Source organism: Sparus aurata, chromosome 4 (genome assembly GCF_900880675.1).
Source record: "Sparus aurata chromosome 4, fSpaAur1.1, whole genome shotgun sequence".
Lineage (NCBI taxonomy): Eukaryota > Metazoa > Chordata > Actinopteri > Spariformes > Sparidae > Sparus > Sparus aurata.
In genome coordinates this window covers 5,171,437-5,187,913 of record NC_044190.1, presented here as the reverse complement: position 1 = coordinate 5,187,913, position 16,477 = coordinate 5,171,437, and the positions used below count along the sequence as shown (strand labels likewise).

The following is a 16,477-nucleotide window of genomic DNA, read 5'->3' as shown; positions in this document are numbered from 1 at the left end:
CTTCAGTGTCAGCCCCAGATTTTACATCCCAGTTACATCACCGTCTGGAAGGATTCTCGTAATAGAAATGTATGATTCTAGCTTTAGGAGAGAGTGGTGCATGTCCACAAATATAGAATTAACTGTCAAGGGGCAGAGGAAGAACATATGTGAATGGGTGTCATTCCCCTATAACTTTGTAATGGAAAAACAGTTGGTGAATGAGAGCGGGAAAGAGAGAAAGATGGGGATACAAGCCCTTGTGTGTGTGAGGTAGAAGAGAGATGACGATGCAGACATGTTTGTGTGTGTAGGTGATCTGGAGAGGGCAGAAGATAGCTGGGCCCGCTCTTGTGTTTTTGTAGCCTACATATAAGTATTGATACAAGGTATTTTAAGAAATCTTTAGCCTAAATCAAAATTGTCTTTTCAAGGACTCGCAATTTCTACAAATACCTGCAACACAACACATAAAATGCTGCAAATTGTGTCAACTTTCTGGAGAAACATAAGACAAAAAAATATACCCCAGACTGGTCTTCAACCACTTCAACCCCATCGCTATCAGTAGCATTGTCGAACTTCTCCACATTCCAGGGTTCCTGCTCAGATGCATCTTCTGGCTCCTGTATAATTACACACACGCGCACACACGCGTACAATTGTTCAAATTGTGCTGTTATTGCACATCAAATGTAAAAATGGGGGAATTGTTCCAGGGAGATTAAACTTACAAACTTAAACTTATCCAGCTCACACTCCTGTACATGCAGTGCCAACATTTGTAGTGGCATGGTGGAATTGCAGGTTTTGCAGGAGGCTTTAGGCATTTTATTAAATTCTGCAGCATCTGGAGGTAAAGGAGTGGTGCTCATCTTCTCTTGAAGAGGAACTACGAAGATAACGTTCTTTCCATTGTTAGAAGCTGCCTTTAGTATCCAAGTGGAATAGCCGTCAACATCGGTCGGGATGATGGTCAGCTTACGCTGGCCACCTCCCCCTTACATAATGAAAAAAATAAAAAAGTAAATGTATTTATGTATGCTGAATTTACAACCCTAACACAGTGAAATTCCACGATTCTCGACACCCAATGCGATACCACTTTAAAAAATCAAAACAAAACTATTATTCCCATGTGGGCTACTTTAACATAAACTCCTTTCATTTAAAACATTTGAACATTACAAAAACACAAGTATTTAAACAAACAATACTGTAATAATTACAAAGGCAAAATACTTCCATACAGGACTATGGAACACACTGCCTGCGTGAGCTGTGTGTGGTGTTCACACAGACAGTGTTTCTGCTGCGACACTGTTGCATGACAATTGGGCTGAAATCGTATGAGAAATGTAAACGTTGTAGTGCTTTTTATCCAGCAGCTCCCCTGTTTACTTATGTATTGCAGGGCAGTCTTGCTCGGTCCAAAATGGCGGCGACGATGTTGAGGCACGAGCCAAAGATCAATGCAGACTCTAACGTTACGTTACCTATATATATATATGTCTATGCACCAGAGCAGGTTCAGAAAGGTATACAAGTTATAGACCACCTTTCACTACACACACACACAGTAACAAGAAAACATACAAACACTAATATCGCCAGCTAATAAAGGACGCAGTAAACTCACTGCCGACGCTTCTGCGTTGAAATCGGCAGGAGGAGAGCTAGTTAGCTGTTAGCACCAACTGCTGTACCAAAAATGACCCCGTGACCCCAAAACCGAGGTACATACCGAACTGTGAATTTTGTGTACCTTTACACCCCTAGTTAGGAACATTCACTATTGTAGTCTCCAGCATAAATTTGTCACCTGTGGCTTTATAAAACATCCATCCTCCTGTAAGCTGCTTCATTTTCGGGAAGTCCTCTTGCAGGGCTCTTTCAATCTGATACAAAGAGGAAAAAAAAATATGTGATGTCCAAACATGACCATATCAGTTCCAATAACTGAAATGACATGTATTTATTTTCAAATTCATTGCCAGAAGAAAAAAAAGAAATAGCATTCAAGGGAGGTTAAAATGGAATTATTAAGTTTGTAAAAGTGTAAGATATAATGAAGGCAGAGGAAAATCAAATGTGCAAAATATTTCCATTTAGAAAAGTACAAGAATCACCTCTAGACTCTCTGCTCCTTGTTCCTATGGGTCACTGCAGTGTTTCCCCTATGATTTTTGAAAATTGTGTGACCTTTATTTTTATTTATTTATTTTATTTAACCTTTGTTTTACCAGGAAATTTTCCCATTGAGATTGAGATGTTCTTCCCACACACACAATCCTTAACCAATGGTTTGGAGAAGATCCTTCTTGTGCGCTGTGTCAAACCCCTGCAACACTGAGACACATCCTCACCGGCTGCAAAACCAGTTTGTCTCAAGGTCTCTATACTTGGAGACACAACCAGGTCCTACGACAACTGGCGACTACCCTGGAAGGAACTACCAACAATGCCTTCCCTCCCCCAATGCCTAAGCACACAAACACCACCCCATTTGTAAGAGCAGGACAACTCCCAGCAAAGCCATCTGCAATAGTGGAAGCAACCCTCCTAGACACTGCCCGGGACTGGAGAATGCAGGTTGACTTAGACCAGAGACTCACCTTTCTGCCTGAGATATTTACAACTAACCTCAGGCTGGACCTGGTATTGTGGTCAACCTCTCAGAAGTCGCTTTTCATCGTGGAATTAACTGTACCTTGGGAAGCTGCAGTTGGTGAAGCATATGAGCGTAAGCGCCTGAAGTAGCCCCCGCTAAGAACACAGTTCTAAACTCTAATGGGGTGCAATGTAAAGCTCTTATTTTTAAGACAAATTCATTGTCATTCTGACAGAGAATGCAACGTACTTTACCTTCAGCCTCTAGTCCCCTCACCTCAGCATCATTCACATGTCTTGAAAATGAGTTGTAGAGATTTTAGAAAAGTTGTTTTTATCGAAGTCAAGGCTCTCTTCAGGCGCGCACATGTTCGCAGTTCACTGATAATCTCTGGTATACTTCCATGTCCCGTCCATACTAAGAATAATTGTGAAATTGTTTGGCACTAAACACACATTGAAACTACATAAACTTAAGCACCTAAGTCTAGCTGTATATGTTCTTGATAATTTATATTTCATGCTGCTACAAAAGTTAATTATTAGATTATTTATGTAAATTATACATCAGAATATTAATATAATATTATACATAATATATAATATTTGAGTTAGTAATACAAATGAGCTTACATTAAAGTGAAAAATTGATCATCAATGATCAATACTTTTGCCACTTTAGGAATGTGATGTTAATAAACATTTTGTAGTTTGACTTAAGATTTTGAAATTGTGGTACTTATTAACAGTGCAGTAGACTAGTATTAATTAACAGCTCTATATTATTTCTGATATCAGTCATTGCTATAATTGTTAAATGATCATGGTCTCTTTATATAGTATTGGAGTGTAAAAATGACCAGACGAAAACCTGGAAAACGATGGAGAAGGACTGGTAATGAAGAAGACCCAAATAAACGACCAAGAAGGACTGCACAGTTGGTGAGTAGCCTGGCATAGCTGTGTTGCAGCAAACTTGCAGCAGATAGGCTATTTAATAACTTATTTTCCTCTCTGCAGTCATCCCTCCCTGCAGCCACCAATGTTCATGTTCATATCTCATCACACTTAATATAAGACAAAGTCACCTAAAGAGCAAGATTCACGTGAGATAAAGGAGCTTGGTTTTAGACAGTGCATCTTGAATATCTTCTTAAGTTAAACTGTCTTGACAAAATCTTGTTTTGAGTCATATCTCAGATGAAACAAGCTTTTTTGACATGTCATAAGGTTTTTAAGCTGCTTTCTTATTTCTAAAAGATGAATCGTCTTGTTTCAAGAAATAGACTTAACTTGAATTGAGACAACAAATCTGCTTTATTGACATGCCCAACTCACAACAACTCACAATGCACAGTACAGTGTAGCTATTTTTCTTACATTTCCATGAAACCATGTCCATGTGATCTGTAAAAAAGACAGAGGCAAAAGCTGGAATTGTGTTTCCTTCTCTGTTCAGTTGCACTCTGGACATACTGCACCACATTATTTCAAAAGTCATAAGTAAAAATAAATGCTGTCATCAATTACAGTGTTTGTCAGTGCTAAAAAAAAAAAAAAATCAGCCCAAATAGCCACACTCTAGAGATGCACCGGTCAGGATTTTTAGGGCCGCCACACTCTAGAGACTCTTAGAGACAACTTGGACTCAGCTTACATAGAGTAACTGTAGCTTACTAGTGGGAATGCAGTCAGGGTGGGAATTTAGTCATTTTAGGGGCGAGTCCATTTGGCCTTCATTTTTGTTTTCAGGGGCGCCAAGGCCACATGACAGGGCACAAAGACCACTGAGTAAAATGTGTTGATTTACCTTTCAGACTGATACCATAACATCCTAATTTATAATAAGACATGGATTGTGTATTAAAACATTTTTTAATACCAAAATCAAGTTAAAGTTACATTAGAAAGTAGTTTTTGTTAAGTAGGGTTAGGGTGAGGTGATTTTTGTGACACCACACTGAATATTAGTGTTATTGAATATTTCTCCCAATAGAAATTCCCCAAAATTATGGCAAAGCACATTTTTTATTATTGTAGAATAACCAGCAGGAGACCACTGATGTGTGGAGTGATGATGAGACTCCACCTGCGCGAACCGCGGACTCACTGAAGTTACTGTGAGTGACAACTGTGCACTCGGGTGGCTGTAATTCAGGGCAAGCTCGCTACGCTGACCGGGCCAGGGGCACAGAGGCCACTGTGGCCGTATGATGAGTTTTTTTTCACGCTGCATCAAGGCCAAAGTGCGGGGCAACCCTGCATGCAGTCAGTGCACTGTCTCTATATTGAAACGTCATCTGATCGGCCTGATTTGATCTATTTTGAGAACTCCGATCAAAACCGATAGGGGCATTATCGGCCGATTGCGATCGGTTGCAAATCGATCGGTGCATCTCTACCACACTCAATGCAGACTCAAGAATGATGTTTGATGATATCTGTGAGATCATACTTAAGTGGAATGTACTTGCTATTATTGAAGTTTACATAGTAGTATGGTGTATAATCAGCAAGCTTTTCAGCATCCATGAAAATATTGGCTTGAGCTAGGTCGGGAACTTCAACCTCATGAGCTAAATAATGATCATTCCACCCAACTGTAGAGACAGGTTGGCATTCAAAACAATAAACTGACGCATTTAATATATAATTGTTTTTCACAAGTGCAAACTCTGGAGTATCATTGATGACATTAGAAATAACCAAAGATTTTCCACATGTATGCTTATTTCCATATTGCATAATCCACTGTACTGAAACTATACGTTCAACGTGCTCTATTCCTAAGAAGTCTTTAATCTTTCCTTCTACATAGTGAACATTTTTCACCTCAGAGACTGAGCCAATGTCAACTTCACTTGAACAAATTGGATGTTTCTCATGCACATTCTGACTACATTCATAAAGTTGGTTGTGCTTCACAAGAGACTTACAGATATTTTTAAAACTACTTTTCAAAGCCCACTGCATAAAAAAGCAATGCTTTGACTCAAAGCGCATACACATATGCCTCACAGTAGGACCAAGTGCCTTAATCTGAGAAGGAAGATGCAGCAAGTAATGTTGTTTAGGTATAATATTTGCATCTGGAAACAGTTGTTTGAAATATTTGAAATGTTGCTCTATTAAAAGCTTCAGCCTTGAAAGAGTTGAGCGAGCAATAATAGGTGAAAATTGAATTTTGACTATCTCTAACAACTTAAGTAGCATTTGTGTGTAATCATTTTCTCCAATTTTGTCAATGATAAATGGCAGGATCTTTAACAAAACCAGCATCTGCCCAGCTGACTGTTTCAATTTATTGTCATTTGATGACAGTGTATTGACAGATATGGGGCAAGGCTTATCCCTGGCATCCACTGGAGAATAAGGGAAACAAATAATTGCACTGTTGAATGTGTCTAAGTCCATAAACCCTGAAAGCACAAGATGCTTTAAAACACGTTTGATTTCATATGGGGCAACACCTTCAAGAATGACATGCATGATGTCCTGTGAGGTTTGATTGATTATATCAAAGTGAGGAAATTCTGTTAATTTACTTCTCCTGTTTATGCCATGTGTAATTTTTAGATTGTCTTTCAGAAAGTCAGTATTTGCCTTTTCAATGTCATTACATTGCCTGTTATGACTTGCCATTGTCCTTTTAACAAACTAATCTTCATTAAATTGCTCCTGCATGTCTTCAAAGTTGCATTCGCAGTGCCTGCATTTACTGTAGGCAAATCCCACTCCTATCTTAAATCCAGCCACTTCATGCTGAGCTAGAGTGTCTCTGCACACAGACACAAGTGCCCCATAAATTGTCCTCTCACCATTGCAGTGACAATCTGGACACCATCACACAGCTCAGTTAAGTCACAGTAAATCCTCTCAAACAGTTCTAACAGTTCTCTGATGGTCTTATCCTACAAATGTGTGGAAGCAATTTGACAGAAGGGGTCAACAAACTGGTCAAATATCCCCATTGCATCACTCTTTAGTTGATCCAGGTCCCCAGAATGTCTCTCAATCATGTTGCTCATTTGCTGTTTTAGGTGCTCCAGTAATGCGGCCTGATATTGCTGGACTCCACTCACCATTTGGTTAACTGCTCTCTGGGGAGTAGAAAACAAACAAACAAAAATACTACATCATAAAATTCATACAAAAATGCAGTCAACATGCAAACTCACAGACACTTTTTTTTTTAAAGCAACCCTTCAATTACATATTGTTAGACATGCAATGATCAAAATGGGCTATTTCCAGCAAAACTCAAGTGGACAGTGCTAAATAAAAGTGTAAGTGTTGGCTGTATTACGTTGTCTTTATTCTTAGCGTATGCTCAACAAATACAGTGGATGGGCAGATTCTGTCAGCAAAGTATGCGTCCATTTGAATATATAGCGGGGAAGTGAGATCCCATCACAAGTGGTCACTGAAGAAGCATGTGGAGACACATTCTAATGTCAGGTGTTTCTCTGACATGTACTTAGCTGTCCAGCTGTGATCGGATCAACCAAGATACCAGGTCTGAACAGTAGCTAAGTCATTCTACAGTTTAAGCTTGTTGTTTTTAAGCCGGCTAGTAAAAATGAAATATAATAAATAGGAAAATCAATGGCATAAATTACCTGTGTCAGTCGATGGGTTTCTCTGGCTTGAAGAAGAAATGCAGTTGCATGTTTAGAAAGGTCAACATTCATGCGACCCTCTCCATCTTCTTGAAATAAACTCTGAAAGAGAGTAACAACAAACATATCTATTAAAACAGGGAAAATATTGGCATTTGTAGGTAGCACCACCAGACAATCTGACAACTACCTGGGTAAGCTAGCTAGCTAGATTTCTTCCTACAAAAAGGAACAAGATGGGTGTATTTTTACTGATTGGTGTCTTTATTTTGAGTATGTAAAATAACAACAAAAACAACATCTAATAAAAACAAAACAAAACAGTTCTACAAAAAACAATGACAGCATCAGAACAAATCTGTAGCCTACTTCATGAGTGTTAAGATTGACACACAGTAAATTGTATCCCTTCACTTGCTCTCTTGCCAATAAATTAACATTATTAAAGGCCTTTGAACTGAACTTGTATTCCAATAAGCTAAAAGGAGACAACTTCCTGTCACACACTGACCATGAAGACATGTCTCACGTGCCAGTTATCCCTTCATGAATGATAAGCTCATAATACACATATTACAGCCTCTATGCTTGATTCAAACTGTTGAAGGATAACCTGTGATTTTTAATTTGTTGTTTGAATGACTAACATTAATGTTACAGATTTGTTTTAATGAAGTCTGGTAACTGAATTACATAACTAATAATTAAACTAAACAAATTAAACTAATAATCAAATAAGTGAATTAATTTACCAATTACTGCATATAAAATTAAGCAGTTGTCAGAAAAGTAACTTTCCTCTTACTTCTAAATATCTGCTTTAATTCTCTTATTAATGTGCAGATACACTGCTATTATTTTAGTGTACCTAAATTTCTTTTTCTTGACGTTACACATTTGAACACATCACGATGACATTTTATTTAACTTTGCCTAATATTCATTTTACTGAGCCCACCTTGAACACATCATGTGTTAACCTCCTTCTGTCAACTAACTAGCTTTCACCCTGCTGATTTCAACACGTATTTCAACACTGGATTACCATTTTTATGGACTTGCTGCATTTACCTGCGGACAGATGAGTAAAAGTCTGACTGGACTGCTGCAGCAGCAGGAGGCAGAGACACAAAGCTGCAGTCCAGTTGTGCACTCCAATCCACTTTTCAGCCAAGGTGAGTTTATCACGACTGAGTCTCGTATGTTTGCAATCAAATACAGGTTAATTGATGCTCGCTGTAATCTAATGTCTGATGACATTAGATCATAAGTGGACAATCTGTGGGGCGGTAGGCTGCGTTTGTCTACATAAATGTAACGTTAACCATTAACTAGCCGATTTAAATCTCATTAGACTAGTTGTATTTGCGTTACTGGTTCGATTACTCGTTACTCACAACATAGTGGAATTACAGTAAGACATTACTTTCAACACTGCTATTACTTTATCTTAAAATTACAACCTGAGCCTGTCATTGACAAAAACAAACATATTTAGTGGGCTTGCTTGGATCAGGCATAGTTGACCTAAATAAATGCTAAGTTAAGTTTTAGCTTGTATTACGACTTACCGCTGGAATGGCGATGCTTGAGCCCTCCGCTTCAGCCACAGGGCTTACATTAGTTTGGTCGTTTGAGGCTGTCCTTTCACCTGCTCCAGGTAAACCGTGGCGAGTTGGTCCTTCCTCCTCCGCCGCTTCAACTTGGAGAAGATGATGTGCGTGTGTCCGCTTCACGTCATAGTAGAAGGAGTTATACACCCTGTACTCACTCGGACAGCCATCAATCCCGCACACGAAGCGAAAGTCAGGGCTGCGACTGTGCATGGTGTTAATGTGACTCAAAAGTAGTTTCAGAGTCAATGCCACAAGTATATAGCAAATGAAGCAACGCCAAATCATGTTGGAAGCAAAGATGTCGCAGGAAAGTGGACGGTAAAGTCGTCACTCGTCACAGGTCGGTAGAGCAACGCTGCCGTAAACACTCGTTACTATGGTTACCCCCGCCAGCTAGCTGCTGCAAATGAGAATGTGGGCGTAAACTAACGTTATATGGGACCAACTTGGATTTGAACTAGGACTGGCGTTTCATTGCATGTAAATTAAACGGCTGTATCTAGTGCTCATTCTTTGTACATCGCACACCCTTTGAATGTTATCGACGTGTCAATGTGTTTTCAGTGTTTATTGTGTATCATTGCAGCCGAGCAGAGACAGCGAGGCGAGCTATCGTTAGCGGAGCTAACTAGCTAACAAATCAGCTAGCAGCATGGAAGAATTGGATGATGTCGCATTTTAAGAGGTAATGTATGCAAATATTATTCTTTATCATATATGAACGTACGAATGCAGAGGCCTAAGTTAATTGAAGCTAAAAAAAAAGAAGCTAATTGCCTTTTGGCGCTGCGACCTGCTGTAGCAGCACTGTGGGCCTCAAACTCTTTCTCCCTTTTGTCACATCACGCTCCTTCTGTCACCTGTTGTGTGAAGTGTTGTGTGGTCGTGAACTGTAGGAACTGAATTGCGCTTTGGGGATAATGTTGTATATTATGTTGTATTCAGACTTAAAGCAAAGGAAATGTTTGCCTCCCGTTACTTGCGCCATTTTATTCCCACTTAATTCATAAACTGTGAAGACTAGTCAACTAAGGGCGACAAATGACAATTGTTGGTCACTAAAAAAATTCTTAGTTGGTGGCAGCTCTAGTTATACTAGTATCGTCTATATGACATACAAAAGGAGCCAGTGAGGTATCTACATTTCTATACTAAGCCCAGGGTTCGTACGTTTAGAACAAACCTGGAAAAGTCATGGAATTTGAAAATGTCATTTTCCAGGCCTGGAAAAGTCTTGGAAACATAAATTCACCCCAAAAGTTTTGGAAAAGTCATGGATTTTTTTTTTGTTTTGAAATGATAACATTTAGTAGTCTATAATGTTGATTTTAAAATTGATCAATAAATAGCCTATTTCATATCGAACAGTCTTGCGCATCGATCTGATCAGCCTCTGTTCTCGTCAGGTCACGTAGGACGTGACGTGACGTGTTGTGCATAGCAAGCTGGTAGCAAGGTGCAGATCGGTGACAACATGCAATTAAGCTTGCGAAGATCAGGGTTTCCTGCAGACCTTATTTGGCCAGACGCCCCGCCCGGCCTGAAATCTGTAGCGCCCGGGCTAGAATGTCGGATAAAAAAAAAAAAATTTGATGCAATACATGCAAGCGACACGGCAGCGCTTGAGAACTAATCTACCAGCGCACATAGATAGATTTGTGTTATAATGAATTAATGTTGATTATTTAGTGCTGCGCTGTCTTCCTGCAGCGCATTCTGCACCATATCTCTCTCTTTCTCTCTCTCTCTCACACACACACACGCACACACACGCGCGCTACCAGTTCAGACGAGAGTATTCCATCCGCTGCAAGATGAGAACCTCAGCAAAAGATTTTCATCATCTGAAAAACTACCATCCTGGCGAGTAAAGACTTTGAAAATGCAGGTCCGACGTGCATTAAGTGTTTTCCATTGATTACTTAGACTGTGGCGGGCCGCCATGGTCTAATTTGTCCCGCCACAGTCTGAGAGTGAGCCGAAAAAATCTGTAACTTGTGTTTCGCGCTGCAGCTTCAGCAAAGCATCTCTCACTCCCGGTCAGTCGGCTCTGCACCCCCCCCCGTACGTGGCGCGCGCACACTCATACACACTTTCATTACTTACCGTATTGACCCGAATATAGGACGAGGTTTTTTTCGATGTAAATTATGTGGGAAAAGTGGGGTCGTCTTATAATTGGGGTCTAACCGTTGACACATGCTGATAGTTGTCTGTGTCGCTACACGACCGCAACAGCAGAGGGCGCCATCTTGTTGTAGAGACGTCACTGACACTGTGGCTGCGGTTATCTGTCAATCACAGCGGAGAAGAAGTGACAGGAGATGAAAAATGGAGAGACGCGGTGATTTTACGGAGCAAAGTGGATCAAAAGTGGGGCAAGTTAACAAACATCTGAGGCTGAGCTATGATGCTGATTTTAAGATAATGAGATCAGTGCAGCGGAGGTGCCAAACAACTGTCAGCCAGCCAAGAAATATGGAGTTACGGAGTGTAACGTCCGAAGATGGCGGGTCCAAAAAGATCGTCTGAAAACGCTAACAGTAAGAGAAAAGCTTATCGTGGTCCTCTAAGCGGCCGCTTCCAAGAGACTGACAGGAGGGTGTGTGAGTTTGTTACTGAGAGACGAATTTTGGTTATCAGAGTCTTTTTCTGAAGATTAGTCTTGAAAAGAGGGGTCGTCTTATAATCAGGGTCGTCCTATATTCGGGTCAATACGGTACTTTAATTTTAAAAAATTGCATCAGTCCAATTTTGCTTTGGGTGCGCGTTGGTATCAATTTATAGCGGGTAGGCTCGGGTGCGTAATGTAATTTGTGATACTGTCGGAAAACGGGTCAGATGCGGCGTTAAGTATGGCGGATACAGCCTGGTGCGGGTTTGCAAAATAAGACCCGTACAGGACTCCTACAGCCGGCAAAATGTCAATATGCGAAAGTGAAAGTAAAAAATTGCGCTGTCTGTGTATCGTTGGCATGAGTGGAATGTAGGGAGAGTTGTATAAATGTGTATTTTGGATGTTTTCTTTCCACTAGTCTGAAAAGTAGCCCAAAATGTTTTTGCCTGCCATATGGAAAGCCTTAAGGCTGCAACTAATGATGAATTGATGATGTACCCTCCGAATCCATTTCATTTTTTATCATAATTTAGCTTACAGTTTAGTTATTTATTAAAAAATAAACTAAAAAATAAACTAATTCAACACAGGTAACCCCTTTTGCTTTATTTCTTTGATGGCTCAGATGTTTGCTCTAGTTGATTTTGTGTTTTCACCATTCGTATCTATACAACCAATGTGTTTGTGATTAAATTGTGTACACGAGCACACAGTTCTTCATAGATCTAGCCTCTTAATTTTGCTTTCAAAGTACACCAGATTGATGCATTTAACTTTAAAATGTTAAAAAAAATCTTCCGGGGGAGCATGCCCCCGGACCCCCCTAGAGAGTACGACATCCACCCACCACAGTCTCACAAAATCCTGTGGGAAACACCAATAGATTTTTACTGTCTAAACATAAATAAATATAAATACATATAAGTAAATAAATAAATACAATTTTTATTAATTAATTAATTAATTAATTAATCAATCCTTTGGTTCTCGGCAACCGTTCTCAGGTCTCTCACTTTGGGTAGGGTCAGTCAATGATATTATAATCCCATTCCTAGAATCAATCAACCGACGCATAAATTTAAACATAAAATTCCTAAGTAATGCCTGAAAAGTGGGAACATTACAGTTCACAAACATCTTGCTAGCACTTTCCCACCTTGGGTATTTTAACAGGATTCTAAGAGCATCATTATATGCCACCTTAATCTTATTCATCTTTGCTTTACTATGGCTACACCACAGGTGTGCTGTGTAAAGCGGAGTGCAGTATGCTTTAAAAAGAACTGTTTTAACTTCATCAGTGCACATATGAAATTTGCGTGCCAGCATATTTGCCTGAGCATATAATTTATAGCACTGGCGCTGAATATCATCATCATCACTAAGGTCATTCCTGATGATATGCCCTAAGTATTTTACTTTGGTTACAATAACTAGCTCTTGTTCAGACAGGTAAAAGGAGGGAAACTTTAGCTTCTGATCCTCCTTAGTTCTAGCTATCATGATAACACTCTTTTTAGGATTAAATTTGATGTCAAACTGCAAACCATACTTAGTACAAACTCTGAGCAGTTGCTGTAAGCCAGCACTATATGGTGACACAATGATTAAATCATCAGCGTATATTAAATGGTTAATAAGTTGATTCCCCACCATACATCCAGTCTTACACTCTTCTAATTCTCTAGACAGACCATCCATATACAGGTTAAAAAGGACAGGTGACAATATTCCGCCTTGTCTGACCCCATTAGTAACAGGGAATGGGGTTGATGTTGTTTTGCCCCATCTAACTTGCATGGTTTGGTGAGAGTACCAATAATGCAGAATTCTTATTAAGTATGCGGGCACCCCTCGCTCTTGCAACTTAATAAACAGTTTGCCATGATTAATGCGGTCAAAGGCTTTGGACGCATCTAATAAGCACATAAACATTGTTGAATTGCGCCTTTTATAGTTAGAGACAAGTTCTTTTAAAGCATAAATACACAAGTCAGTGCCATGCTTAGTTTTGAATCCAAATTGGTTGTCAGTAGTTATAGCATAATCTTGAAGCCTGTCAAGCAAGATCCGTTCAAACACTTTAGATAGTATACTAGCTATAGCAATTGGTCTGTAGTTATCTATGCTTGATGCTTTGCAGGTTTTATCTTTAATGACTGGTGCTAGCAGTACAGATAGCATAGAGTCCGGTAAAATACCATGAAACATCAATCCAGAGAAACACATAGCAAGTAACACTGAGAGTCTGTGGCTTGCATATTTCAGGTGTTCAGCTGTTATTTTGTCAGGACCACATGCTTTGTTCGCAGCCAATTTCCCAATTGCACAATACACTTCATTTGGCCTTATAACAACACCATCATTACTAACCACATCATCAACCTTAAACTCAGCACTCATGACACAGTTAAAAATTCCCCTAAAATGGGTTCTCCACAGCTCAGCAATATTTTCATCCCCAGAGATCCCATCAATATTAGATGGCAGAGGCATCTTACTGTTGTTGGAGACTTTAACTTCTTTCCAGAACTCATAGACATCATTCTGCAACAATTTTTTTCCCATGGAATTTGCCCTCAACATCTGGTCATTTCTTTTGATAAAACGTACAGCATATTTAAACTTGGCATTTGCCCTTTTCTTATGTTCAAACTCTGGGCCATGCCTAATTTTTCCAGCTAATACCCAGCTGTGGAGGGCCTCTTTAGCCTCTGTATGAAGCTCATGTACATATTCATTCCACCCTGGCCTAATGCTTTGTTTCCTTTTTTCTTTTATAAAATAATTACTCTCATTATTTAAGCAGTTTACTATTTTCTCATACAATCTAAGTATTTCAGAGTTATGCTCAACGTTCATACAATTAATGTTGTTACACAAGAAAGCATCAATTGGTATATCAATATAACTGAGACTTAGATCTGTCAGAGAGTTATACTTCAAGAGATCATATTCTGTGAGCCTTGCCCAATCAACTTTCCTGTGCTCATGAGCGTCATATCTGGTCAGCTCAGGTAAGCTGTCAAGATCTAATACCATGGAGAGAGGTGTGTGATCTGTTGTAGCCAGACTATACAGAATGTCAATCTCCATAATGCAATCATGAGCATCAGCTGTACATATACAATGATCCAGCCAGGATGTTGTATGCCATGCTTCACTAATATAAGTGTAGCTATTAGCTGGTGACATCACTTTGCTTGTTAGGATTAGCTTGTTATTTTCACAGAACTGATTCAGGTGTCTCCCAAATAAGGACCCATCATCTGAGATATCAGCATTCAGATCACCCACTACAAATATGCATGTACATTCACTTTCTTTAATAAAAGAGCTGATAAAGGCCAGCCTACTAAGGTATTCATTTTCATTTTGATAGCTTTCATAGGGAGTGTAAACAGTTAAAATAATAAAGGTGCACTTTTCATGTGCAACCTTGATTGCAATAGCCCAGTCAACCTCTAGTCTGACAACACTTATCAGTGGATCATATTTCTTCCGCCAGAAAATGGCCACCCCTCCAGGTATTCTACCACGTATTATTCCCATACTTAAATCTGTTGTGGGTCCCCTGCCCCATAGAAGTCATCATGCACAGAACCAAGTTTTTCTAGATCTTGTTTAGGTAGAAGAGTCTCTTGTATACACAGAATGTCCGAGGTCACAAACAGTTGGTCAGTAACAATGCGTCGCGCTTTGTCCCCGGCCGCCTGTCCAAGGCGTAAGCCACGCGTGTTATGTGACACAACTTTCATGATGATGACAGTCCAGGCTTCACAGCAACAGTTGTCCCAGCGTCAGACACACAACCAGCCTTTGCTACAGAGCGAGTTTTTATATCCACTGGTTTGCGCGCTTCATAAAAGCGCCGCACAAAGACACCCTCCGGCCAAAGTTGTGGCTCATACATTTCGCCCACATCATTGCATTCAGCAGTGACTTTGAATGAGTTATATCGCCTCTGGGCACTGTCTATTTTTTCACAGGTCACATCACGATGTAGGTTGTCTTTCAGGTAGCTAGCCAATGCTTTTGAATTTACATCAGGCGAGAATTTTGTGGCGAAGACACTCACCAGTTTTGTCTTCACAACCTGTATGGATCCCCCTGCACTGGTTCCAACAATGCCACTTTTCTTATCCCTCCTGGGGGCATTCATTCTCGGCTTGCTCTGGATGAAGGCATCCCCGTGTGAGTGTTGTCTACGCCCGTGCTTGACTACGCGACTCCATTTCGGGGAAGCCGTTTCGGCGCCGCGGTAACCCGAACCTTCCTCCGCTGCATTGGTTACAGCACCGTGGTGGTTCCAGGCTCCTGCCCCGTGTTATCCAAAACCTGGCCTGCGACGTCCTCCTCGGTGACCTCAGGGCTGAGCAAACTTTTCGCGTCTTCTTCACCTTTTTCCATTAGGCAAAGCCGTTGATTTAATCCTGCGACAACCCCACGGAGGTCCTCACATACATCTGTTTGCGCAGACAAAGCCTGTTTCATGGTTGATAAATCCACACCTAAGCGATCAATTTTCCCCAGTAAACAGGAGACATCAAGGCTGTTAAAAGTCACAGGTGGAAGATCATCCAAATGATAAGAAACAAAACGAGGGATGTTTTCGCCAGCCTCGTTTAGCACTTTTAAGCGACTTTTAACGTTGTTCACGTCCTTTTGATGCCCTTTATGCGTAACAAAGCGTTGAGTGGTATGCGGACAAAGTTCAAACAAAACTTTCCTTGAGTTCTCAATCCATTCTGACCCGAAGTGATTCACAGTCAGCAAAACGATATCATCCTGACTGAGAGTTTTCATTTTAACCACGAGAAAGTTCAGCAGTTCATCTTCCACCACAGTTTTACCATCAGCTGTGGTGTAAATCTCCGGTTTTATTCTACTTTTTCTCAGAGGTGCAGCGCCTTTGTCTCTGCCTGCAGCCTCCGCCATGACATGCTCTGATCTCAATAGTTTTATGGGCGCTAAAGGTAGCTAATGCTCACTTTTCATACAAGTCATGTGAAGACATTAGCCAGCTTTTCCAGGCT

The 16,477-nt window shown here is 40.2% G+C and overlaps 1 protein-coding gene across 1 annotated transcript; it reads right to left on the bottom strand.

Annotated features, from left to right (window-relative positions):
- Positions 1-408: 408 nt before the first annotated feature.
- LOC115580373 (uncharacterized) lies at positions 409-9,269 on the bottom strand. The gene is made up of 7 exons (XM_030414652.1): positions 8,780-9,269; positions 7,209-7,310; positions 6,672-6,689; positions 1,802-1,877; positions 714-871; positions 507-605; positions 409-435 (listed from the first exon to the last, which is right to left on the bottom strand). The coding sequence occupies exons 1-7, from the start codon at positions 9,107-9,109 to the stop codon at positions 409-411; spliced, it is 810 nt and encodes a 269-aa protein (XP_030270512.1). The 5' UTR covers positions 9,110-9,269.
- Positions 9,270-16,477: the final 7,208 nt, after the last annotated feature.

Excerpts from the sequence above, each read along its gene's own strand:
- LOC115580373 (XM_030414652.1), bottom strand. The coding sequence starts at position 9,109 with ATGATTTGGCGTTGCTTCATTTGCTATATACTTGTGGCATTGACTCTG. Across the intron at positions 606-713 it reads AGCTGGATAAGTTTAAGTTT|GAGCCAGAAGATGCATCTGA; the intron begins GTAAGTTTAATC and ends GTAATTATACAG. Across the intron at positions 436-506 it reads TGGTTGAAGACCAGTCTGGG|GTATTTGTAGAAATTGCGAG; the intron begins GTATATTTTTTT and ends GTTGTGTTGCAG.